Raw genomic sequence first — 26,562 nt, forward strand, 5'->3', positions numbered from 1 at the left:
GTCTTAATTGTAGAATATAGCCTACTTTCTAGTATCACAGAACTTGAAAATAGCTATAAGCCTCTGATTGTTTTATAAAATGGCATTCTGCAAGATTTTAACACATCTCACTAATCGTCAGACTTGCGTTGTGGCACGCATGGCAACACTAACATAAGTCCACGTCTTTTGTTGTTCACATTTCTGACAAATTAAAGCAAGAATAAACACATATTGTTTTCAATAATGTAGTTTTATGGCATGCTTTACATTCTAGCTATGCATTTGTATCTAAATCTCCATTAGCTTTCCTTTCTTTATTTCAATCTTTTACATGCTGTCCATCTTACTGGTTAATATGGTCTTCTTTCTGCTTGGTCTCAGAGCAGAAATATCAGGTGGTTAGTGTCCCTATGATGGCCGACGCTCAATTATTAAATGTCTTAAGGATGGAATGCACACCAGGGACTCCGTAGCAGCCCTAAGTAGTCCCAAAGTATCGGTTCACTCATACTGAATATCCCCTAAAAACGTTTAATATGTGGGACATTTCAATAATCATTCATTCAAATTATATTGTCAACACAACCTTTTTCTGCATGATGTTTGCCTTAATATATTAAGGTGTTTTTAATTTCTTTGGTCGGTTCTTTCTTGTCTTGGTCTTTAAAGTCTAGATTTGTATTTTGGCACTTATTAAACGATTGATGTATTTATGTAGCTCAGTTAACCTTTCCTAAATCTCCTGGGGACTAAATTCAAAGCGCTTTCATGTAGTTTTGAATATATTTTGTGCTTTTAAACACATTTTATGTCAATGCGCTATGCAATCATTTCCAAACAGTATGCAAGCATATTTCGACCTTAGACATGGATTTCAATAATAATGAATGAAATGGAGAATACTGAGAAAAGAGCATCTCCAAGACCACTAATGTAATTTATATATAATTTCTATGTAGCCACAGATTTATATCAAGCATATTGGTGATATTACAGTTATTGATGTTGTATTCCTTCATGTATCGACTATTCTGTAAGACTTGTGCTACACAATACACCATTTTTGATATAGCAATGTGGTAAAGACATGACATTTTCCTATGTGTCATGAAAAGTGTATAAAAGCCATAAAATGCATTCTCAATGACCAAATAACATACTTCTGTGCCCCTTATCAAACACTCTTTGTACTTTCACAATTTAGCCATTATCGCTCATAGGATTAGCAGTTTACCTAAGACATTATACACAGTACATTATCCATTATACATGTACTGTATGTATAGCCCACATCAGCGTGGAGTCTTACGCTGTATAAAATGCGCTCATTCAGATCATGCTAATGAGCTCTCGTTTAGCTCATGCTATTTATAACCACCATTGTTAACGCCTCGTTTGTTTTGGTGTGTCTGAGTCCACAAAAGTCATGGAGCTTGCGCCCACTTTATTAGCTTTATAACGTCATTCACTCTGTGAAACATGATATTAGCTGCAATCCCACCTTATGAAATTAGCATACTGCAAACATCTCTGAACATTCTCCTGACTAGCCTACATGTTGTTTATATACTGTGGAAAATCCTATTGCTATCGATCAGAAAAACATGCTAACATGCACACTGCTAGTACGCACATTTGGGTAATTGATGTAGACTAACATGTCCATATGTTTTTATTTTAGCAACACTTTAGGTTAAAAGTTATATCAATGAATAAGGAAAAGTGTTTATCAGATCCTGTAACTAAGTTATTCACCATAACAAAAATGCATTTTTAAATAATTTAAAGGTGCTGTAAGTGATGTTAGCCATCCTGCTTCCATGAGACTGAACTGTTGAATTACCCCCACACCCTCTTTCCAAAACCCAAAGATACCAACATTGTGCAGAAACGGTTATTAAAAACAACAACAGCAAAATAGCTCCCTCAACTGACAGCTGTTATGAGCAACATGGCATAAAAATGGCATTAAAGCCTCAATATTTGGCTGCAACTATACTATGAGAACACGCAAAATGATTGACAGGTCAAAAGAGTCTACAGATGTCACAGAGACCAGTGAGGTATCTCAGGACACTTATTTCATTAATATCTTTCAGGGAGTAGGAAAATATTTTGCAAACCTTTCCATGAAAAAAGCACTTACAGCATCTTTAAAGGTGTTTTAATGTTTAAAATAGTTTTAGATGCATTAGAGCAAGTTTACGTTACATTTACATTTATGCATTTTACAGACGCTTTTATCCAAAGCGATTTACAGTGCATTCAAGGTATACATTTTTATCAGTTTGTGTGTTCCCAGGGAAGTTATTTAATGCCAGCTACTAATAGCTTTGGCCTTCGAGTTGGGAATTTGGGCACACAATGTTATAATTCATTTCACAGTTCGCTAAAAAACAGAACCACAAGCTTTTGTCCATTGAACGGCACTGGGTAACATAATACCTGCTCTGTCTGTTAAACGAATGCATGACCATTTCATTAAGTATACATAGCTAAAACGGCCACTCAATGTAACCAACTGACCACATACTATATTTCTATATTTCCTATATTTCTATATTTCCTATGCTGTAGGATTGACCATCTCCAACTACTCAACAATAAAAGACTGTAATGCAAACTCCAATGGGCTGTAGAGTTTTCTTGTATCGATTCAACTGGCATGACGGGGTCAAATGGCCCTTATGTATTATATTGGTGAACTAAAGGAGGCGAGTGCAGGAGGGGTGATGGAGGAGAGCTGAAGAAACTGAAGATGAGGGAGATGTTCTTGGGGAAGGAGGGGGGAGTGAGTGATATTTAAACCCCAGAGGTTCTTGCTCTCTCCTCATCTGTTTCTTAGCTCACTGGCTGTCTGTCACTGTCACCTGTGCTTCATTACAGACAAAGAAATCTCTCCGTAGGCATTCAGGTAAGACGGATATCTCAGACGAGAAAGGACTAACTTTCTCTCTGGGCATAAAGTTTATGAATGCTCTTCTGAATTGGATTATACATTGATATCTCTTTTTTCAAGTCTTATTCAAATATCTGTCTGAAGATCAATGCTACTATTACTTCTACTATAGCTTAAACTTTTGTATTTTCGGAGAAATTCTGGAAGTTGGTGTTGCAGCACTTCTCATGTTACTGTACCTCTTGCTTTTGTTGCTTTTGTCCTAGGCCTAGATTTCCTCATTTGAAAGTCGCTTTGGATAAAAGTAAAATTGAAATGCTGCTTTTATAAAGTTAAAGATTCTAAAACCTGAATTGTATTAACTGTTTAAGACAAAATCACGTTATTAGTTTTGTATGTTGTAATCTTTAAATATTATGATCAGTGGTCAACCGAAATGGGGTTTTCAATGGTTGCTTCTTAAATTAGGGTGAATACTGGTAAAATGGGACACATTTTGATGTTGCAATTTAAAAATTTGGTCCAAATTGCTTAGTCCCCTCACACAATACCATTTAAAATAGCTAAATATTTACTACATTGTACAGAGGCAAACATTTTAAACTTACGTGTCCCACTTCACATGTATTCACCCTACTATATTTGGTACCCAACGAGCCTGAATAAGTGGTTAAACCCTTGACTCTGACTAATGTAAAAAGGGTTTTCCAGATTATTTTAACATCCTTATTGGGTCTACATCACCAAATTGGTTAGCTTTACAATAAAAAGCCATTTTTATCACATAAACGAATGCATTCTCATTACAAGTCAAAGAACGGTCAGTTTCCTCAGTGGGTCACTTAACATTACGTTACTGTTCTCATCTCGGTTGCCATAGCCTCATATAGTGTTAATTCTATTCTGATACTGCTGATTAAGATGTCTTTCTGTTTCCTTCTTTGTCCTTCTAAATTGTGCCATAATTTCACCGTAGTATAATTTACATTAGTTTTTTCATGTTTGTCTCATGTTTATTAAGATTATTGCTTTGTGTGCTTTTCTAAATAACCTTAATTTCCTCTAAAGTTGTCTCTTTTTCCAATAATGCCTCCTTTGGAAGTTCGTGACTTCACTATATCAAACAACTTTGTACTTTCTAGTTAAGTTTCTACTTCATGAATAGTGGTAAATGGTTTTAGCACTTGGGGCCCCCAGCAATCACTGTTTTTTTATACAAATCTGCATGTCACCATTTGAGCTTCCTAACTAGTTACTCTCTTAGGTTAACTAATTAGTTCAATTAGATGGTGTAGTACTTCAAATAAGGACATAAATTAAATTATTGATAGAATTCCTTAATTCAGTTATGTTGCAGTACATAAACAGAAAATAGTGTGATATCAAATTATTTACATTTTAACATGTAATCTATTTTAATTCATTTTTTGCATGTAATTGATTACATGTTACATATTAAATTGTTTTTTTTTTTTACTTTAGAACTGATCAAAAAGTTATTAAACTTATCACCTAGTTCAGTCTTTACCCACAGCTGTAATTTTTATGTGTAAAGATAATGGAAATTATTTGTTAAATAAATTAGCTGTTGGTAAAACTTTACAATAAGGTTCTATTTGTTAACATTAGTTAATGCATTATCCCGAATTAACAATAAACAATGATATTTCACAGAATTAATTAAACTTGGTTGATTTTAATTGATCAAACCCCTATTGTTCATTGTTTGTTAATGTTAGTTCATAATGCATTAACTAATGTTAATAAAAGAATAAATAATTACGTTTTCATTTTTAATGCAGTAGAAGTATTGTTCATTGTTAATTAATGTTAACTATTGAATTAAATGGTGAAAACAAGTACAACCTTATTATAAAGCGTTACCTATCTGCCTATCTAACAGCTGTTAGAATTTTGCTATGATTTTGTATTGATAGTAATATTAATATGCTATATTTATAAATATATTTATACACTACATTTTCCATTTGTCCACTTGATTTTGGCCTCTATCCTGAAATTTAACAAACGGTTGTTCTTACATTTTATTTTCAGGTATGTGTATACGTGTGTGCCTTCAAGGAAACTTCGTATTACTTTGGAAAAGTTTCCCTGGGGAACTTGTCCATAGTTTATCTTCATTTTGACAGTTTTATGTTTCACTTGCGGTTTCAATTTGAGAGATGCGGCTGTTGCTCATGAGTTCCCTTTTACATGAGTAACATATAGTGGATGATTTGGTTGTAAGCAGGGAAGCATTCACAAGTCTTAATCATTGAAAGCCAGAAAACTAGAGTTGTATAACACTAACAATTTATATAATCATCAATTGGGTCAGGGTGATTAAGTGCCACATTTAAAGTAACCTAAATAAAGTTACCACCCTGTGTGTTTGACATAATAATTTACTGTGAAACTGGTGTCCAGGAAAAGCAAATAAGAGTAAGAAAAGTTGTGCAAAAGAAAAGATACGTTTTAATATCTTTGACATAAAATTACGTTTTGACTAAACGTGTAAAACTGGTGTTTAGTAAGTCAAAAAGACTTTGCCCAAAGGCAAACCTCACCCTTGCATCAATTAGGCCTCCAGCGGTTTATGCTGACTACTTATTTGCCAAATCTGTTAAAAAGTATTTCTCTTCCTGTGTTGCACATAATCACAGTGTTTGTTTCCATACATATGCAGTAGCTTGCTGAACCTGGAGAGAGAAGATCCAAGATGCCACGCTCAAAGTGTGATATGTAAGAATGTTGCTTTTTGAGAGACAAACCCCTAATGAGAACCATCAAATCTTAATCATAAACAAGCTGGTGCTCAATTTTAAGCAAGTTATTTTCACCCATAGCCAAAATCATGTGTTTGTGCCACAATTAACTGAGCCAAAAGCTCTGCCCATGCTAGTCATGTGACTGTTCATGTAGCTGGGTCTAGTGAGGGGCGCATCATATCGTTGTATCTAACCTTTTACCTTTGTTGACCACTTCACAGCATGTCCAAAGAACAAAGCTCCGACTTGGAAAGCGCGATGCAGATGCTCATCAAGACCTTCCACAAGTATTCTGGGAATGAAGGAGACAAGTTCACACTCAGCCGAGGGGAACTGAGGGAACTGCTGACGGAGGAGCTGGGAAATTATCTAGGGGTGAGAAAAGAGCATACACATGTTTAAAACAATCATTATTCCTGTGACAGGGCGGAGGGCGGGGCCGGGTTGTGATTCTACACCCCTGGCCCCTTATCAGGCTAATCAAGCCTCTGAGAGGGATAAAGGCCGACTACTTTCTTCATTCTTGTTCCCGGTCTTAATGTGAATGTTTCATTGGTGGATGTCATTCCAAAGAAAAACATTTTTGTCTTCGTAAACATTTATGTTGCTGTGCCTCCAAAAATTCTTTCATTCGTTTTCATCAAGCCCTCTTATTTTTCAACCCCTTTCCTCCAACCACTTTTCATGATCCAACCAATTGTTTTCTCTATAAATACCCTCTTTCAATCAGAAATACAACACATTATGGAAGATAACTTGGCTGAAATATTCCATTTCATGTTGAATTTCAATTAATTTAAAATTCTTTCATTTACTCACCCAAATGCTATCCCAGATGTGTGACTTCCTTTCTTCTGCAGAACACATAGACTTTTAGAAGAATATTTCAGCTCGATAGGTCCATTTAATGCAAATAAATGGTGGACTTTGAAGCTCCAAAAAGCACATAAAGGCAACATAAAAGAATCCTTACAACTCCATTGGTTAAATCCATGTGTTCAGAAGTGATATGATAGGTGTGGGTGAGAACAGATACAATTTAAGTCCTTTTTAAATTTAAATCTCAGATTTTACTTTCACGTTCTTCTTTTGTTTTTGAAAATTCACTTTCTTCATGCATATCGCCACCTACTGGGCAGGGAGTAGAATTTATAGTAAAAAAGGACATTGATTTTTATCTGTTTTTTAACCCACATCTATCATATCGCTTCTGAAATCATGGATTTAACCACTGGAGTCTCTATAGATTACTTTTCTGCTGCCTTTATATGCTTTTTGGAGCTTCAGTTCTGGCCAAAATTCACTTGCACTGTATGGACCTACAAAGTTGAAATATTCTTCTAAAAATCTTTCTTTGTGTTCAGCAGAAGAAAGAAAGTCGTACATATCTGGGATGGCATGAGGTTGAGTAAATGTTGAGAGAATTTTCATTTTTAGGTTACAAAGACTCATTTTGATTGAATGTTGCATGTGAATGTTGCATGTGTTGATACACATACTCATAGAAAAATATTTATTTTGTGCATTTCCGAATGCATATTTTTAAACAGTGCAATGGTTCCACAATTTGCTTTGGGACATATGCAAACATGCCTAAATTCTCAGTGTGCTTGACAAAGCATTTCTGAATGACTCAGCACTTTTGCATACGAAGAGTTTATAGAAATACCTACTATCTACCATGCCTACAGTACACCTGTGACAACTTGTATCACAAGCTCAGATTTGCATTTAAGTTACACAAATGCCAACTTGATAATGGTACATACACCGGATTTGGATGTGAATCCAGCTCCAGGCAATTTCCTCTGACATGTACATTATACACACCCTTTCATTTACAAAGTTCCTTCTGAAGAAACGTATTCATCATTATGTCGCAATTCATTATGTGCAATATCTTTGTTTTTATCAATTTAACGTATTGTTTTCTTATTGTGTTTCATTTTTATTTCTTATTGAGTTTTCAGTTTCAATAAAAACATTTTACAACTAACTTTTTAAGTGGTCGACAAAGTGCAAATGTGGCACCCGTTTGATATTACTGAAACATTTTTGGGTAGAAATGAATCTTTTCATTAAAGTTTGTCAACTTTTGTTCCCACACAGAACGCTCAAGATAAAGACGCGGTGGAACGAGTGATGAACGACCTGGATTCCAATAACGACGGCGAGGTGGACTTCACCGAGTTCATCATCCTCATTGGCGCGCTGACCGTAGCCTGTAACGACTTCTTCCTTGACAGCCCGGCGCCCAAAAACAAGGGCGACAGCAAGAGCGATGGAGCCACAGAGGAAAAGAAAGAGTAAAGAGAGAATACAAAAAAATAGAAAGAATGCTAAGGGCAGAAAAGTATTAGTCGGTTGAGCACAAGGGAGTGAGATCATAGTTTCATCCATTTCTTTCATCAGGACCGACAAACCTAGTTCCTAGAGGAGGTTTCTCCGCTTTTATAATTCAACTGTTTATTACTTTCAATGCAGAAACTGACTTGGGGGTTTGACAGAAAAACATACAGTACCAGTGTAGTGCCGGGAGCTGGTTTATCTAATGCTGAATTATTGTTAAGTTAATGAGAAGTTCAACAATCTTTCAGGTAAATGTACGGCTGCCTTCTATTTCAAATAAGGGTACTTGACAGGCAACATTATACAGAGCTATGCAAGAGCTGTTTTTTGGAGAAGATTTGGCATCAAACTTTGTTATGAGTATAAGCAATGGATCTTTATTTGTAGGCAAATATCTGCATAGAGGAAAAGAGAACAATAAGTGTGTTTTACAAAATGGCTTTATGTACAGTCAGTCGGTCATTTTCACAAAATAAACCCCAACAGGGTGATCAGGACTTCACTCTTCAGGGTATCATCACCTTGAAGGGCTTTATTTTGCAATAATGAATGGCTAACATTATCCTGCTTATTACATGGCTTTGCAAATTAATTAATTATTGGACATATTAAAATCTTGCCTGGGAATTGTACATACAAAAACATTTGACTGCAGAATGCCGAAATGACCAAAAAGAAAAAACTAATTCCAGAGAGCCGTGTAATACAGTTATGAATCCACATTTTGAACAATGACCTGATAAAAAGATGTTGAAGTATTAATACTTACATAATGCATTCATGAAGTTTATATATTATGTAGTAATTTCAAATACCCTAAACAGTTGTGAGAAAGCATTACTTGGTTTGTCTGTTTCTTTGCATTGTTTGTTTAAGCCTATTTTTATTTAATAATCAACGTGTATCTTCTTAATTATAATAAACGTGCAACTGACCTCTGTACATTTGCCTGACATGTTTGTAGCCTGCTGTGATTACATGCTAATTTCAACAGCATTTCTGCATGCACAACCATTGATCATTTTGAAGACACATCTGTGAGGAAAATGCTTTTATTATGACACACAGCATTAGCCATCACTCTGATTAACATACAAAAGTTTCATTTTTGATTTCAACCGTTATGCTAACTTCCACCTTTTTGCTAACATCAACCACATCCAAAGACATATCAGCCAACCCAATGTCAGCAACCATGAACATAAAAAAAATTATTGACAAGCAGAGAGCATTTCTAATTGGTTAAAAAGGGGCCTTTTTTGGTGTTTAAAGTACCTAGAATGGTTTCAAAGACTGGTGTGATTTCTCAGGACACCTATTTCAGTGATATCTGTAAGGTTGTAGGGTCATTTTATTGCTTTAAGCAAATAAATTCAAAGTTAAAAAACTAGAGTCATCTTGGCCAACATAGATACATGTTTCGGTCAAACTGCACAATCTTATATTATCTGGAAATAATACACATACTTTTGCATGTACAGATTGAATCTTTGGGCTTCCATTTGGGCAGATTTTGCTGATGGCAAAATATTTTTTTCCCTGTAAAGCAGAACGTGCTTAAAACAGTTACAACATTGATTGCTCAATAGTAGCCATTGACTGAGCTATTTACTGTAAACAATAGAATAGGCATTAGCATATATGTGTGTAAATACTGCAAAGGTGCTAGTTAGGGCACATCCTGGACTAGTTGCTCACTTCCGGCTCAGCCTGTTTGACCCGATCTAGCCATGTTTACTTTACTACCTGTCAAGGACAAACAATGATCTATCACAAACGGAGTAGTGTTAGAACAGAGGGCTTTAAAAAATACCTGGCATTAATGGAAGTGCTTGTGGTACTAGAATATTTAAAGGAACAGTTCACCCAAAATTGAGAATTCTGTAATCATTTACTCACCCTCATATCATTCCAAACCTGTATATCTTTCTTATATGCAGTGTTGGGTAAGTTACTTAAAAAAGTAATCCACTACAAACTACTAACTAAATGTACTTTCTCTAAAATAATAATAAAAAGATTACTTTACCGATTACTTCATTGAGAATGTATTCACATTACTAATTACTTTACTTTTAAGTAACTTTCTGAAACACTCGTCACATACATTTTAGTTTTTTCTGCTCAACAAATTAAAAATAATGTCTATTTTCTCCTTGTTCATTGACGTAAACCCAACAGCCATCACAGAAACGCTAACAGACATACATATGTACATATGAATTCACATTTTATTGTTATTACACATTAATAATGTTATTTTAGAAATATTTGTAACCCAAGTAATGTAATTAAAAGTAATACTTTCATTGAAAGTCAGTAACTGTATTCTGAATAGAATAATCTAAAATGTAATTAGTTACACTACTTTTTGTGCCTAAAAGTTTACTTTGTAATCCAATTACCCCAACATTGCTTATATGGAATACAAAAATGTAATGAATATCCCGGTCCATCTTCCCAATACAATGGCAGTTGGTAAAGCTTAAAAAAATTATAATGTTTTTAATTTTAAACAATGCAAGTTCTTGCACAAACATTTAAGGCACTGTGAAAAAGCTTCTCTCATAGCGCTCATTAAGTCGCTAGATTGTCACATAAAAATGACAGAAAGTTCAAATTGTATGCCAACGGAAAATGTTGTATTCTGCATAAAAGATTAAGTTAAGCCAGAATTTTACATTTTGGGGGAACTGTTCCTTTAATTACTCTGTTTTGTATCAAGCTCAGAGCTAATTACTTAGGTCAAAACAGTGAAGTTGAATCTATTATGGATGGTATCTTTAATTCCAGTGATATAAGCATATACTGGGTCATATTACATAGCAGATGGTTGTATGGTGTCTTATTTTACTTTGGCAAAACTAATGTTCTTGTATCAAGTCTTTAGGGGGCTTTCAACTCTAACTTATTGACTTATTAAGACAAACAGAGTTAGCCTTATATCATTCACTAAGCCCTAGAGGACAATTACATGCAATGAATCTCAAATGGCAAAAACATTATCTGCAGGACAGTTGTCACAAACCTATCTGTGTTTGTATCATAAGGATTGAACAAGTTCAAACATGTTGTGCATGATAATAATCCCATGTGTTGAAAGGTTTAGATGTCTGACATTATATCCATTGCTGCAATGTCTTTTATGTAGTGCTCTTTGTTTTGCTGCTGACTTTACTTATTTTCTGACCTAATTTTGCATCCTTAAACACATATTTTATATACTTTTATACACCTGGATTGATTCTGCAGCATTACCAAAAACTGAGGAGCCTGTGTAAGCTGTTCTCCTAAACGCCAATGGTGACCACACTCTGACAGTCCTTGGAAATATCTACGAAGTAGCTCGCTTTGTATGAATTTTCAAATGACCCATCTGCAACATATCAAAGACACACAGGACACTGTGGTCTATGGGTCAGTAAATTATGCAAGGAATTTTTCTTTTTTGCCCATGACTAAATGCCAGTCTAGCCACAAAACACTTCCAAATGTCTTCAAAAGCATCAATTTATAAATAAAAATACAAGTTGCACAAGACTTGCACCAAATATGTTGGCTTTTGAAAACGGTGTGCAAGGGGTCTTTGAATCAATAGATGTGAAGTGCAGAGATAATATTCTACCAATAAATTAACCATTGAACATACATAATGCCCATATGGTTTTGTTTATATATCTTGTTTTCCTCCCACAACAAACAGTGGCCAGTACTGTGTCAATCTTTTGGCCATGGCTGAGGCTGTTGTGGCAGCTTTGATGTAGTGGTGTTGCCTAACTGGGCCTAGCTGGTAATTGTAGTGCTTCATGTCACTGTAATCTAGTCAGGCTGTCTGGACCAGTCCTGACAGACACCTCAAATTACCTCACATTCTGAACATCACCACCGCAGTCTCCATCTCTGCTTCTTCCTCTCCCACAACAGACATTCACCCGCCGATGAGCTGTATTCAGGATAATGCATCAATAGTGTCAATATCAGTTTTCATACATGCAGAAAAACACATACCTCCTGAGAACATTAGTGGAGGGAATCACACTGCACACATGCAAATTTACACCCATACAGTGGCCCCAAAAAGTATTTGGAAACTTTAGCCACACTTAAACATTTATTAAAGGAATAGTTTATCCAAAAATGAAAATTCTCTCATCATTTACTCACCCCTCATGCCATCTAAGGTGTGTATGACTTCTACAGAACACAACCAAAGATTTTTAGAAGAATATCTCAGCTCTGTAGGTCCATACAATGCAAGTTAACAGTGCCAAAATGTTGATGCTCTAAAAAGCAGATAAAGCCAGCATAAACAGTAATCCTTAAGACTCCAGTGGTTTAATCCATGTCTTCTGAAGCAATCCAATCAGTTTTGCGTAAGAACAGACCAAAATGTAAATACTTTTTCACTATAAATCTTGACATCTGCAGTCTCCTTGGCAATCATGATTTCAAGCTCAATAACACTTCCAAGCACCATCTAGCGCTCTACGCATACATGCACAAGTAATGCAATCAATCTTAAAATCATGTTCGTGCCTAGAGATGATGTGCAGTAAAAATGTGTTACATTTAGGTCTGTTCTGTCCCAAAAACAATTGGAGATATTCAGAAGACATGGATTAAACCACTGGAGTTATATGGATTACTTTTATGCTGCCTTTATGTGCTTTTTGGAGCTTCAACGTTTTGGCATCATTCACTTGCATTATATGGACTACAGAGCTGAGATATTCTAAAAGTGTTCAAATACTTTTAAGGCCCACTGTATGTATTAGAACATTTGATTGCTATGCAAGGCATTCTGTGAAAACTATGTTCAACATTTTAGGGGAAATGTTAAATCCTACGCAAATGTCATTGAGTACAGAGGCAAACGTGAGCATGTCTGAGCAGGTATAGGATGCCACAGGTGAGAATGACAGATTATAAGCACTAGTAGCATCTCTGGAAATGTCCCAGCCAAGCAAATGCGTTGGACTGTAGCCAATAGTTCTAGTTCCTAATAGTTTTTTGATAATGGATAGTAGTAGACTGTTTGAAAAGCCAATATGTTTGAAAATTGAGACACCCATTTAAAAAAAACAAACAAACTCAAAAACTAAATTTAAGCGTGCAAATTGTGTGCCACTAGTATCACCTATTTTTCAAACACTCCCTCAGTCTTCCATTGTTCGGAAAGTAATGTACTCACTTTGTTAAGAGAACACATAAGTGAAACATTGTTTTGAGATCTTTTACAAATTAAAAATGTTAGAACAACCTTTAAAGGTGCTGCAAGAGATTTTAGCCATTCTGAAATTTCCACAAGCTGAGCAGTTGGATTAGCCACGCCCCCTCTTTGCACTCTAAAGATACCAAATGTGCTTTATTGAGACTGACACTGAGCAGCAAAATAGCACCCTCAAGTGACACCTGTTGTGAACAGCATGGCATAAAAAGGCTTTAAGCCTCAATCATTTTCTGCAACTAAAATACTATAAGAACGTGCAAAATGATTGACAGGCAGAATGCATTAGAAACCGCACCCTGCGGATGCATTTTTGTTTGTTGTTTACACAGCCTAGTGCTCTCACAGAGATCAGTGAGATATCTCACAACACTTATTTCATCACTATCTTACAGGGAGTAGGAAACATTTTTGAATACCTTTCCATAAACAAATATTGCTTACATACTACATTTACATTTATGCATTTGGCAGACGCTTTTATCCAAAGCGACTTACAGTGCATTTATTACAGGGACAATCCCCCCGGAGCAACCTGGAGTTAAGTGCCTTACTCAAGGACACAATGGTGGTGGCTGTGGGGATCAAACCAGCGACCTTCTGATTACCAGTTATGTGCTTAAGTCCACTATGCCACCACCACTCCAGTGCTTAACATGAGAAAGCGGGAACAATTAACAGAAAAAAATAAATAAGTTGGCCCTAATGTTCAAACAATGTAGATGGTATTGTCTAAATGGAGCATGGTTATGTAAAGCAGAAGTTGAAATGATATCATAAGATAGCATTGTGTGAGAAACAGGGTGAAAAGTACACGTTTATGAACTGCTAATCTGCCGTTTTACTCACGATTTGTGTGAAACGGAATAGTTCCTCTAGTGTCCATTTCACCAGGGAAGTGCCACGATATGTACGACATGACCCATCCATCCATCCATCCATCGTCAACCGCTTATCCTGTGTACAGGGTCGCGGGGGGCTGGAGCCTATCCCAGCTAACATTGGGCGAAAGGCGGGGGACACCCTGGACAGGTCGCCAGTCCATCGCAGGGCACGACATGACCCATCCATCCATCCATCCATCCATCGTCAACCGCTTATCCTGTGTACAGGGTCGTGGGGGGCTGGAGCCTATCCCAGCTAACATTGGGCGAAAGGCGGGGGACACCCTGGACAGGTCGCCAGTCACGACATGACCCACGAAAAATTATTTAATATTTAACTGCAGACTGCCACGATTGACCAACTACAATAAAATATCCCAGATAGCCATGTAATACATTTAAATAACATCCTACACACATTAAAAACTTTAAGACTTTAACATACCTACAACCAATATGGAATGTCTAGACAATGTTTTTAGAGCATGAATTTGCTAGCAGTTTAGCACTGTAGTTTGATGGAAAGGGGAGTTTGAGTTACTGTATGCCTATTTAACTACAGTTTTCATGTGTTTACTCTTCATGGCTGACCTCTCTCTCTCTCTCTCTCTCTCTCTCAATGCTGGTGGAGATGGCTCTGGTCTTAAATTGGATCATGGCATGCGCCACAAGAGACCGCTTATCAGACTTCACTGTCACAATGATGAAGTTAGAAAGGTAAAAAGAGAGGGATCTTAGCTTGCAGACTGAAAGAAAGCGGGTGGGGCTGGTGTCAATTCACCCTTTTTTCCCTGCATGTTAAGTGTTTCTAATACCCGTGAAATGATACCAAAGCAAAGATTGGACGTTTTGCAGCCTGATTCCCTTTGGCTATCATGTATTGATGCTATTCTACCCTTAACCTTGGGGGCCGTATAGGCTCGTGTACATCTGATCTGCAAACAGTCATTAAACCAGTCGCCTCCATCGCCTCTTCATCTAACCTTAACTGTGATCTTAACCTGCCTATGACAGCATGCCTAGATTAACAATTAATCTGGATTTAAGGCAATGCCGATGGTAACTCAAACCTGCGGCTATAATTAACACTAATGGGTATCAAATAGGGCCTGAGAACGCAGAAATGATGAGTACCTGGGAAAGACGCACCGGGATGATGTCAAGGAAATTATTCATAAATAATGATCAAGAGTGGAACAGGGTTAAGGTCAGTCAGTGGCTGTGTTTGTAATGGCATAATACCATACTAATCTTACTATTTCTGCCATAGACAGATATGGCAGAAGCAGTAAGAGTAGTATGGGTAGTATGCCAGCGAACGACAGTGTCATCGTACACCTGTGGACATAGACTGGATCTTGACTTTGCATTTTGTGAGTCAGTATGCTCTCATGAATGAAAGAATTGACAATAAAATTATGGTGCGACGACGCCCCTTCTGGCGACCTCTAATGGTTATAAAAAGAACTACAACTGAAAATGCCACATTAGGAGTATCAGCTTTAAAATGAACTGAACAATCAGACTAATTGTTCATTCTTTTTTGTCAATTGATGTACTGTGAATAATTTTAACCAACTGCCTTGACTGATGGGCGGCTACTTTCACAATGTTCTAAAATTAGCACTTTAATTAGGTACACCGCTTGTAATGCAATCTTAGTGGTGCATTATCTATGAACCCAGAATGTCTGGTTTACTAAAAGTAACTTGACTTCCTTTAGCTCAACTGGTAGAGCATGGTGCTTCCAACAACAGAATCACGGGTTCAATTCCCAGAGAACACACAAAATAAAAAATATACAGTACATACCTTAAATGCACTGTAACTCACTATAGGTTCATAGATAATGCACTACTAAGGTTTAATTACAAGCAGTGTACCTAATTAAAATGATAATTTTAGCACATTGGGAAAGTAGCCCATAATCAGTCAAGGCAGGTGGTTTAATATATTCACAGTACATCAATTGAACACAAAGATTGAACAATAAGTCTGATTGTTCAGATCATTTTAAAGCTGATATGTCTGACTCTTGGCATTTTCCGTTGTAGTTATTTTAATAACCACAAGAGGTCGCCAGAAGACACTTCCTCGAACCATAATTTAATTGTAAATTCTTTGAATCATAAGAGCCTTCCTGAATCACACAATGCAAAGTAATAAAATCCAATCTATGTCCATGACTTTTTAGAAGATTTTTAGAAGAATATCTCAGCTCTGTAGGTCCAGACAGTGCAAGTGAATGGTTACCAACATTTTGAAGCTCCAAAAGCACATATTTGGGTTTATTCTCCCCCCAAAACTATTTTATTGCTTCAAAAGACATTGATTTTACCACTGGCATCTAATGGATCCATTTATGCTGCCTTTAAGTGCTTTTGGAGCTTAAAAAGTTTGGTCACCATTAACTTGCACTGTATGGAACTAAAGAGCTTCTTCTAAAAATCTTCGTTTTTGTTCTGCAGAACAACTAGATGGTATGAGTGTCAGTAAATGATGAGAGAATTAAAAATTTGGGGGGAACTATTACTTTAAAAAAGAGGCATGCCTGAGTGTGGAAAACAAACGCATAATAAATCCTGACTTACACAAATGTATTTCCCTTCAGCCTACTTTCATTAAATATTTTGAGCTCTGTGATCAAATCTTTTCCTCTGTTTTATTTGTAGAGCATATTTTGTGTGGTTGGTGTGTAGTGTGTACACTTATCCACAAGAGGTCAGCAGATATAACGTTAAAATGTAATTTTACCCGTTTTCTGGGATACGGATAAGGTGTGTTCTTATGCTATTCTTAATACAGTTTTACCATTTGAGGCAAAACATATCATTACGAAAACTGTTTAGTTTGTGTTTTGAGGATCCTAGAGGAGTATAATGTGAAAACTTCTACCTTTGATGTAGCGATTTGGATTGTACACACTCACTAAAAAGGTGATACTTCAGGCTTCTTCACATCTGGTCCCACATCTGAGTATTCAACAGCATATATTTTAATTACAAGAGTGCAAATATTCTGACCCTGCATTTAATAAATTATACTTCACATAATAATTAGTATTCACTTTCATCAGATGAATTAACAAAAGCCTTCAAAAAGCAGCTTAAACTAAAGGCATGAAAAGTGCACTTTTCTCAGAACGAAACGTTTGAAAAATCAAAAAGAGAAAATTAAGGGGGGAAAATGCTCGTACTTGCCAAAATCACGAAACATATTTAAAACCACAACTCCAATGATTCAACTCACTACAGGCATTTGGACGCGTCCATGACCTGGTTGGGGGGTCATAATAATGTTTTTGAGAACTTTAAGAGTAGTTTTATTTTTCAAAAACACATAGAAAATCTATTTTTTTATTAAAAAAAGATGTCCCATTATTTACATTTACCGTATCTGTAATGAATTGCAATTAAACAAACTGCAAAATAGCGAGAGGGAATTTTCCCCTTCCTTGAAATCAATAGTGGTCTAATCCCGAATGGTCCATTCGCAAGGGGGGTGTTAAAAAACTATTTCGACCATTACATAAAAACTGAAAGACATTAAACATGTTTGCGATTCTTCCAATTTACCAGTATACATATTGATTAGGAAAGCATCGCAAATATCTCTGGAAATATAAAAACCTAGCGATAATGACATGCTGCTATTAAGCAAGGCCTCCCCTATTTTCCACACATGCCCTGCGTGAGTTTACTCCGGCTGTCTCTCTTTGTCCGGCAACGAGTAGGCCGTAATTAACATGGCCAATTTCGCGTTCGGGGATAAATATTAAATCGTAAGTCTATTTGACATTGATTGTTTTACATATGAGGGTTGACATCCATGTCTTGAATCAACAGTAAGGTGTATATTAATGAGCTGTGTGAGCAACGTTGCACACTATGTACCTTGCTTGATGAGGGCTAAACGGCTAACGATAGCTTGCTTGCGAATTCTAATCACGTTTGAATTAAATTTGCGATGAATTCGCGCGTAACGCGTTATTTACAACCACATTACATATTCGGAATGATCGTGGTTTCAAATGGGGACACGTGCTTGGAGTGTTTGCTTTTAAATGTCATTTAGACAGCCATCCAGGTATATACACATCTGTATGTGATCACATTGCAGGCAGGCAGATGTGCATTCACATCCAGTCTTTCATAATAATTTATAATTACTTTAATATCGCATTGTCTGCCATTTTATCGGCTGGTTTGCGTGCTTGCAAAGATCTCTCGTATAGTAACTCAATGTTTTCAGATTTATATGTGATGCTTTACCAGATCACATTATTATTTGAGATCACATGGATCTAATGGATGCCAAATCTGACTCAAAACATGTATGCATCCTTTAGTCATGTTGCTGAATAGTAGATACCTGACCTCAATGGCCCTTTGGAACTGGTACAGCTATATTTAAGAATTTCCACGTGCAATTCATACCTGGGGCAGCGGGGTTGATACTCGTTGGACCCGAGGAGGTATACGTCAAATACACTAATTTCTGTTAATGAACGGTGACATGGCACCGCACCGACAGTCATTTTAATGGCGGGACAGCAGGCGGGACAGAGTCAAGGAAAACGAGGCAAAGGTAGGAAACTGTCAATTGGCGCATCTCTGTGTCCGAGCGGGATACCACACACCTCTGGCTGCAAAATCTTCCCTTTCCCTGTCCGCACATGGCTGAATGTACGGTGGCCTTGTTTTTCGCGGGGATCTGTCTTTTGGGCAGCTTTATGTCAACCTCGCATCACTTGTCTGTTCACTTTAGTGTTGGTTTGTTTTGTATACACTGCAGCTCTTTTCCAACTTGTGATTTACCCTAACGCAAGCATCACACTTGGGTTTTAGGGCTTGGGATCTCTAAAGGATTGCATCTCCAGTTTCTTGCCATATTTCTATTTTACTATGGGATCAATATTGTGAATCTAGATACCAACTATAATTAAAGGAATAGTTGAAAACAAAAAAGAAAATTCTGTCATTTCACTTCCTCTATGCTTTTCCAAACCAGCATATATATATATATATATATATATATATATATATATATATATAAAACTTTTGACCAGTAGTGAGTGTGTGTGTGTACACACACACTACTGGTCAAAAGTTTTTAAACACGTTCTTTATTATATATTTTTTCTTCACATTTTAGAGTAATAGTGAAGAGAAAATGATTGGCTGCTTTTCTTTATTATTTGGTCCAAGTCATCAATTTCAACAACTTTTTAAATTTTTTTTATTACATTTTAGTTTTATAATGAAATAAAGTAATATGGTAAAGTAATATGGTATCCAAAACTAATTTTTAACAAACATTTAAGCATACGCCTTCAGATCAAAATATTTTTAAGATCATGAGAAATATTTTAATCAAGTGTTTCAAAAGTTTTGACCGATAGTGTATACTAAGAAAGTGAACAGTGACTGAGACACGGTACAAAGAGAGTAAAACAGGTTTGGAATGACATGAGATGTAGTAAATGATGACAGAATTTTTATTTTTGGGTGAACTATACCTTTAACAAGTGTTTGATTTGGTTGGGTCTTAAACGTTTATACCTACTAAGGATACTAAGATTTGGGGTTGTGAACTAATTAGAAAAATCATGAGAAATTAAGACCGGATCTGGAATAGTTGGTTTGGAAATAAATTATATTTTCATAGATACACTAATTATATAACATAATGTATTTGGCAATATAATTGGCTCAAATATACTAGTGCTTTACAGATGGTTACATATAGTTTAAAAGTTAAAATCAGGGATTGTTTTTGACAGAATGGACCTGTAAGTAAAGGTCAAGAAAATTGTAAATTTCAGTCTGTTTAGATGCCACACAACCAGCAAAACAACGATAAGTCTAGTAGTGAAAGTTATGTTTTAATGTGGTTTTAATATGGCACAGAAGTTTATAATAAAATTTCCTTTCCCGTCATTTTACTACCAATCCATTTCCCCCCTTCATAGGTTCCCAGATGAAGAGCCCAGAGAAAAAGAAGAGGAAATCCAACTCTCAGGTAAATTTAACTGAATGGTCTTAAACGGGTATTTCATCCAAATATGAACTGTCATATTCGGTCATTATGTACTCACTCTAATGCCGATAAGATCATCTATCACGATATTTTTTCTTGTAATATTTAATCGAAACTTCAGATTCCTGTACCAAAATATATATATATATATATATGATTTGTAAATATTTAAAATTATATAATCATTTCATCATTTATATATTGAATTATTTTTGCATGCAGGCTTTCTCAGCAAATATTTGTATATGCAATTAATTGAGATTAATTAATCGGGACACCATTTAATTCGATTCAAAATTGTAATTGATAGACAGCCCTAATATAGATAGATAGATAGATAGATAGATAGATAGATATAGATGAGAGAGAGAGAGAGAGATAGATAGATAGATATAGATGAGAGAGAGAGAGATAGATAGATAGATAGATATAGATGAGAGAGATATATATATATATATATATATATATATATATATATATATAGATGAGATATATATATATCTCTCTGGAAAAAAATTATGAGACCACTGGATCTCATAAACGCTTCATAAGTTAAAACATTTGTATTTTGTTGTTTAAAAATGTATATGAACTTGTTTTCTTTGCATTATTCGAGGTCTGAAAACGCTGCATCTTTTTTGTTATTTTGACCAGTTGTCATTTTCTGCAAATAAATACTCTAAATGACAAAATTTTTATTTGTAATTTGGGAGAAATGTTGTCCTTTTATAGAATAAAACAAAAATGTTCATTTTACTCAAACACATACCTACACTGGAATAATGTACAGATTTTGCTCTTATGGAAAGAAATTGGTACATTTTTCACCAAAGTGGCATTCAAGTGATCACAATGTATAGTCAGGACATTAATTACATGAAAAATTACTTTTACAATTTGACATTTTTTTTCAGAACTTCTTAAACTACTACAAAGAATTCTCATTAAAAAAATCCTCCACATGCAGCAATGACAGCTTTGCAGATCCTTGGCAATTCTGTCAGTTTGTCCAGATACTCAAGTGACATTTCACTCCACACTTCCTGTAGCACTTGCCATAGATGTGTCTGTCTTGTCGGGCACTTTTCACACACCTCACGGTCTAGCTGATCCCACAAAAGCTCAATGGGGATAAGATCCATAAAACTCTTTTCCAATTATCTGTTGTCCAATGTCTGTGTTTCTTTGCCCCCTCTAACCTTCTCTTTTTGTTTTTCTGTTTCAAAAGTGGCTTTTTCTTTGCAACTCTTTTTTTAGCCAAATTTATTTAAACTTATATTGACCTTAAGACATCCCAGCATGCTGTGGCAACTCAAAAAACAAAGACAATGTTAAGCTTCATTTAATGAACCAAATAGCTTTCAACTGTGTTTGATATAATGACAAGTGATTTTTTTTTTGGTACCAAATTAGCAATTTAGCATGATTACTCAAGGATAAGGTGTTGGAGTGATGGCTCCAACACCTTAAAAAAATGTATTTTATTTTTTTTTAAATCGTGATGGTGCTGTTTTTTTACATCAGAAAATTACATCATTACGTGTTCTGACTATACTTTGATCAGTACCAATTTCCTTCCAAAACAGCTAAATCTGTGCATTATTCCAAACATTTGGCCACTGGTGTATAAATAGTAAATCCAGAGAAACTGATCATTTTGCAGTGGTCTGTTAATCTTTACAGGGCTGTGTGTGTGTGTGGTGTATATATGTATTTATATATGTATTCATATCAGGTCCCAATAGTTTAATCATTAAGAAGCAGGTTGTCTAAATAAACGCAAACCTGTGAAATCGGCGTATCTCAGAGTGGCCAGAACTGCTTCTATGTGGCACGAGAGAGATTGAAACTGAGCCTGCCTGATTTACTGTTTCTCTCATGGACATTCAATTTATCCTATTGAAAACAAAAGGTGTCAATAGACACTGTTTGTAGTTTTCTTTTGTTGTAACAGTTGCAAAGTCTTTTAGTGGACTAGCCTCTCTTCTCATGCTAAATGTCTGCTTAAACGAATGCATTCAGTATCAGAGTCATCACCTTTTCTCTCACCCATTGTGTTTCCTTTAGGGGGCAGCGTTCTCCCATCTCTCTGAGTTTGCTCCCCCTCCCACTCCAATGGTGGATCACCTGGTGGCTTCTAACCCTTTTGATGATGACTTTGGTCCGCCATCACGCTCTGGTGGAGGAGGTGGTCCAGGTGGTGCCTCTTTCATGCCCAGCCCAGGGGCAGGCGTAGGTGGCTACGGCGGGCCCGGTCGAATGGGAGGAGGAATGGGATTCATGGGTGGGCCTGGAGGACCTGGAGGTGGCCAACCTGGCCGAAGACCAACATTTGGTCCCCCGACTCCAAACGCTGGACCACACCACCCTCTTGGATTTGGAGGCATGCCTGGCTTTGGAGGTGGAGGAGGTGGTGGAGGAGGTTTTCCACCTGGAGGGACATCCCAGTTTAACATGCCACCCAATTTTAGCCCTCCCATGCATCCCGGGCAGGGCTTCAACCCGATGCTGTCACCTGGAGGAATGGGTGGTGGTCCAGGAGGCGGAGGGGGTCCACCTCACCCACGGTTTGGGATGCCTCAACAACAGCCTCCCCATGGACAAGGGGGGCATCCCTTCAACAGCCCACCTTTACCTGGGGGCCCTGGCCCTCGTGGTCCTCCGCATGGCCCCATGAACCCTATGGGAGGAATGGGAGGAGGAATGAACTTGATTGGCATGGGTGGTCCAGGTGGAGGGGGTAATATGGTGGGCGGACACCCAGGTATGCCTCCACAAGGACAGTTCCCTCCTGCGCAAGATGGCCCATACCCTGGATCAAGTCCCCCTATAGGTGAAGAGGGCAAGAACTTTGGTGGTCCAGGTGGTGGTTCAACAGTCCCTTCTCAACAGCAACCACCCAACCTTAATCCCTCCGGTCCGCCATCCAACAATGCCACCCCTGGTCCATCCCCAGCCCCTGGACCTCCACAGCCTGGAGGAGGTTTCCCAGGTCATCCAGATGTCCCACAACCAAACCCCAACACACCAGGGCAACCCCAGTCAGCTCCACCACCACCCAATCCCAACTCTTCCCCTACGGGCCCACTTAATGGTCCACAGCCACAACAAACGCCAACAAATCAGCATCCTCCTCCCAACTCCAGTGGTGGCCCTGGCCCCAACACCCCATCAAATCATCAGCAACCAACACCACCAAACTCTACCCCAGGGTCTGGACCATACAGCCAACAGAACAACACTCCGGGAGGGCCAATGCCGAACCAACCCAACTCCAACCAGAACAACCTTAACAGCAGTGGTGGCAACACTCCAGGTAGTAACCCCAATCCTCCATCCAATTCCAACTCCACACCCAACACCCAGTCCCCACTTCCCAGTGGGCCTGCTCCGCCAACTGCTGGCCCAGGCTCCGGTCCCCCAAAGCTAGGTGGAGGTATGGTTTTCCCCTGTGGCCTTTGCATGTCAGAAGTTCACGACGACCAAGAGGCCATCTTATGTGAGGCATCATGCCAACGCTGGTTCCATAGAGACTGCACAGGCCTAACTGAGCCAGCATATGGCCTGCTAACAAGAGAAAGTGCTGCTGTGTGGGCCTGCGACTTTTGCCTCAAGACAAAGGAAATTCAAGCAGTTTATGTGCGCCAGGGACTGGGACAGCTTGTGGCTGCCAATGATGGCTGAGGGACTGCTGTAAAGAGCAGAAGGGGAAAATGTATTTCTTGGTGCTTCAAGTGTTGTTTCACGGTAAGAAATGGCAAGGGTAAATTGGAACTGAAGAATTAGACTGAGAACCAGAGGAGAGGGGGATACTGATTGAACCGGACTTGAACAGTCTCTTAATCTCGTTGTACTAACAATATATTTTCTTCACAGAACTCTTCAGCACTTTTAGGGTCCCTGTTTCTAAATAATGTCCTAAAACCAGAACTTTGAAAGCTTTATATATAGCATACCATGACACACTTTGAAAATTCCAGGTTCCTTCAGATTAGAGATTGCACTCATTGGTCTTCATTTGTCACAAAAATGTGGAGGATTCTGGCCACAATTAAAATTTTTGATTCTGGCCACAATGAAAAGTCTATAATGTACATATTTAATACCCATGTACAATAATTTATCCTTTTGTGAGACTCTAAATCAGCCTCCAAAAAGCTGTCCAACCTTGTTTTTTCTGATATAATTTTTTATATCTTCAAAAGCACTGACACCAACTGCTACCTCAATTTGACAAAAGTCTGGAAAAGAACGCTTTGGCATTAACTAATGTTAAGGCAAGAGCCTATAGTCACCACGCAACCTCTCCTCTCTCTCAGTAATCTCCGTTTCAGTGTATCCAAATGGAACTGGCAGCATTCTGCACCTTTGACTATGACAAAAGGCATATAAAGACATGTAGAAAATGAACATTCACTATGTCCATTGTGGAATACAGGTGAGATTTTCAACTGACAGAAATAAGGGTCCTGCAATTCTGTCAATAAAACTTGATTGTTTTTTTTTTATGTACAGCTACACACAGTTTTGTTTCCACACAAAAGTGGACATTGGTGGATGATGGCATAGCGAATAGTGGTAATCCATAACTTTATCAGTGTATGTATGTAGTCTTTGGATTGCATGTGAGCCAATGCAGTACTTTGTCAGATCCGTTTTGAATCTTTACTGTTCTGATTAGGCCTCATCCTGTGCTATGAAGTTGACCAAATAACAGACAAAATCAGATGTTGTTGCAGAGTAAAATGTTTGCAATTTATTTGTTTTTCTGTTTTCTATATTTCTGCCCAAGTTCCCTTTTTTATTTTATATGTACCTTTGAGTGCTTGTTCTGGTGCCCTGCATTGTGCAGTAATATGGGGGTGCTCTGTGCTCAGGCTCGTACTGAAAGAAGTAAACTGAATTTTTTGAAAGGAGAAACTGTTTTTTTGTTTGTTTTTGTTTTTTACGAGTGCCTGTCTTTGTGACCTTTTTATTCTATTAAATTTGTCTTTGACATCCCTTTAAATCAGGTCATGAAATTTTAGACATCTGTATTTTAAAAAAATATATATATTTTTTTGATTAACTGATAAATAAGCTAATTAATCCCTCTATAAAATGTTTTGAGAACATTGAAACAAAAAACAAGTTTATAAATATTAGCTTATAATTGAGCTACCTTAAGCCATGTTATATGTTATCACTTTAGTGGCATATAAAACATTTATAATTAAAGTCGCCATTCACAAATTAAAAATGTGTGTTTTAGGGATGGGATGGGGGGGGGGGGGGTATTAGCAATAAACAAGAGTTCTTTTAAATGGGATTTTACATTTATGAGTAAAATAAGGTATGTGGTAAACATTACTTTAAGATACTTGGTCATTTTGTTCTTCAACATATAGGACACAGTCATTCCTCAAACATACATTTGGAAGTCCTGGTAAAAAGAGAGAAAAAAAAGGATGTTGTTAACGAGTTGCTAAATAAGGACAACAGTTACCACAAGCTTGTAAGGGAACATGCCTGATGAAATGCAAAACTATAGTATGGGGCATTCAAGTCCTCCTGGGTTCATTCTTGCAAGGTTGGAAATAGTAAATGCGATTTGATGTGCGTTCAAGTGATTTTAGTCAGAAAGAACAGACACGTTTTGCAATGAAAAATGTATTTCTCTCTTTTTCACCTACTGGTGAAGGCAGGAACCTTTTTTTAAGCAACAATGCAACAAAATGAAGAGCAAAGCCATGCATTATCTATCTTTCATTTGTGGCCACATGTAATGCTGGGAAATGTAGTTTTGTTGCTGCATTAACCAGCAAAATGAGCCTTATTTTCTATAATTGGGTGGCATGTTAAACTGGGATTTCTCAATACACAAGAAAAACTGAAATATTACCAATAACAATTTGCTTCTGGCTTGAACATTAAATTGACACACCAAGTTGGGACTCTTAAAATAATCCAGATTTTCCACTCTTAATTACAATTTAATTGTGGCATTCATGTGTGTTCAACTCATAAATGAGATCAGTCCGACGTGACTTGAATGCACCATTTGCCATGGGTTTTTATCTTTTATTTTTATGAGCAAAATAAGTTATGTGGTAAACATTACTTGAAGATACTTAGTTGTTTTGTTCTACACCATATAGTAGCTGCACAGTCATTCCTCAAACGTGCATTTTTAAGTCACCTTTAAAATTGCTAACTAGTTGCTAAATAAGGACTACAAACACCACAAGCATGTGAGGGAACATGCCTGACGTAATGTGAAACTGGTAGTTCTCATCTAGCAACTCCTTAGCAACATCATTTTTCACGTGGTATGATTGTGTAATTTATATTGTAGAACAAAACGTCCAAGTATCTCAAAATAATGTTTACCACTGAACGTATTTTACTCATACACTTGTAGGAAAATCGTGAGGG

General features: G+C 37.1%; 2 protein-coding genes across 5 annotated transcripts; both read left to right on the forward strand.

The window, feature by feature from the left end:
• Nucleotides 1-375: 375 nt before the first annotated feature.
• On the forward strand, nucleotides 376-8,930 carry LOC127619833 (protein S100-A1-like). 3 transcript variants are annotated; one of them, XM_052092846.1, is made up of 4 exons: nucleotides 376-2,896; nucleotides 5,568-5,623; nucleotides 5,871-6,024; nucleotides 7,759-8,930. In XM_052092846.1, exons 2-4 carry the CDS (start codon nucleotides 5,601-5,603, stop codon nucleotides 7,957-7,959), a joined length of 378 nt encoding a protein of 125 aa, XP_051948806.1. In that variant the 5' UTR covers nucleotides 376-2,896; nucleotides 5,568-5,600; the 3' UTR covers nucleotides 7,960-8,930. The 3 variants fall into 3 exon arrangements, with proteins under 3 accessions (XP_051948806.1, XP_051948808.1, XP_051948807.1); XM_052092848.1 differs by lacking the exon at nucleotides 5,568-5,623; XM_052092847.1 differs by lacking the exon at nucleotides 376-2,896 and having other exon boundaries at nucleotides 4,675-5,623.
• An 8,873-nt stretch (nucleotides 8,931-17,803) lies between these two features.
• On the forward strand, nucleotides 17,804-25,229 carry LOC127620029 (pygopus homolog 2-like). Of its 2 annotated transcripts, none has more exons than XM_052093101.1 (3): nucleotides 17,804-17,890; nucleotides 20,081-20,130; nucleotides 22,216-25,229. In XM_052093101.1, exons 2-3 carry the CDS (start codon nucleotides 20,089-20,091, stop codon nucleotides 23,830-23,832), a joined length of 1,659 nt encoding a protein of 552 aa, XP_051949061.1. In that variant the 5' UTR covers nucleotides 17,804-17,890; nucleotides 20,081-20,088; the 3' UTR covers nucleotides 23,833-25,229. The 2 variants fall into 2 exon arrangements, with proteins under 2 accessions (XP_051949061.1, XP_051949060.1); XM_052093100.1 differs by having other exon boundaries at nucleotides 17,810-18,696.
• Nucleotides 25,230-26,562: the final 1,333 nt, after the last annotated feature.

This window comes from Xyrauchen texanus, chromosome 26 (genome assembly GCF_025860055.1).
Source record: "Xyrauchen texanus isolate HMW12.3.18 chromosome 26, RBS_HiC_50CHRs, whole genome shotgun sequence".
Lineage (NCBI taxonomy): Eukaryota > Metazoa > Chordata > Actinopteri > Cypriniformes > Catostomidae > Xyrauchen > Xyrauchen texanus.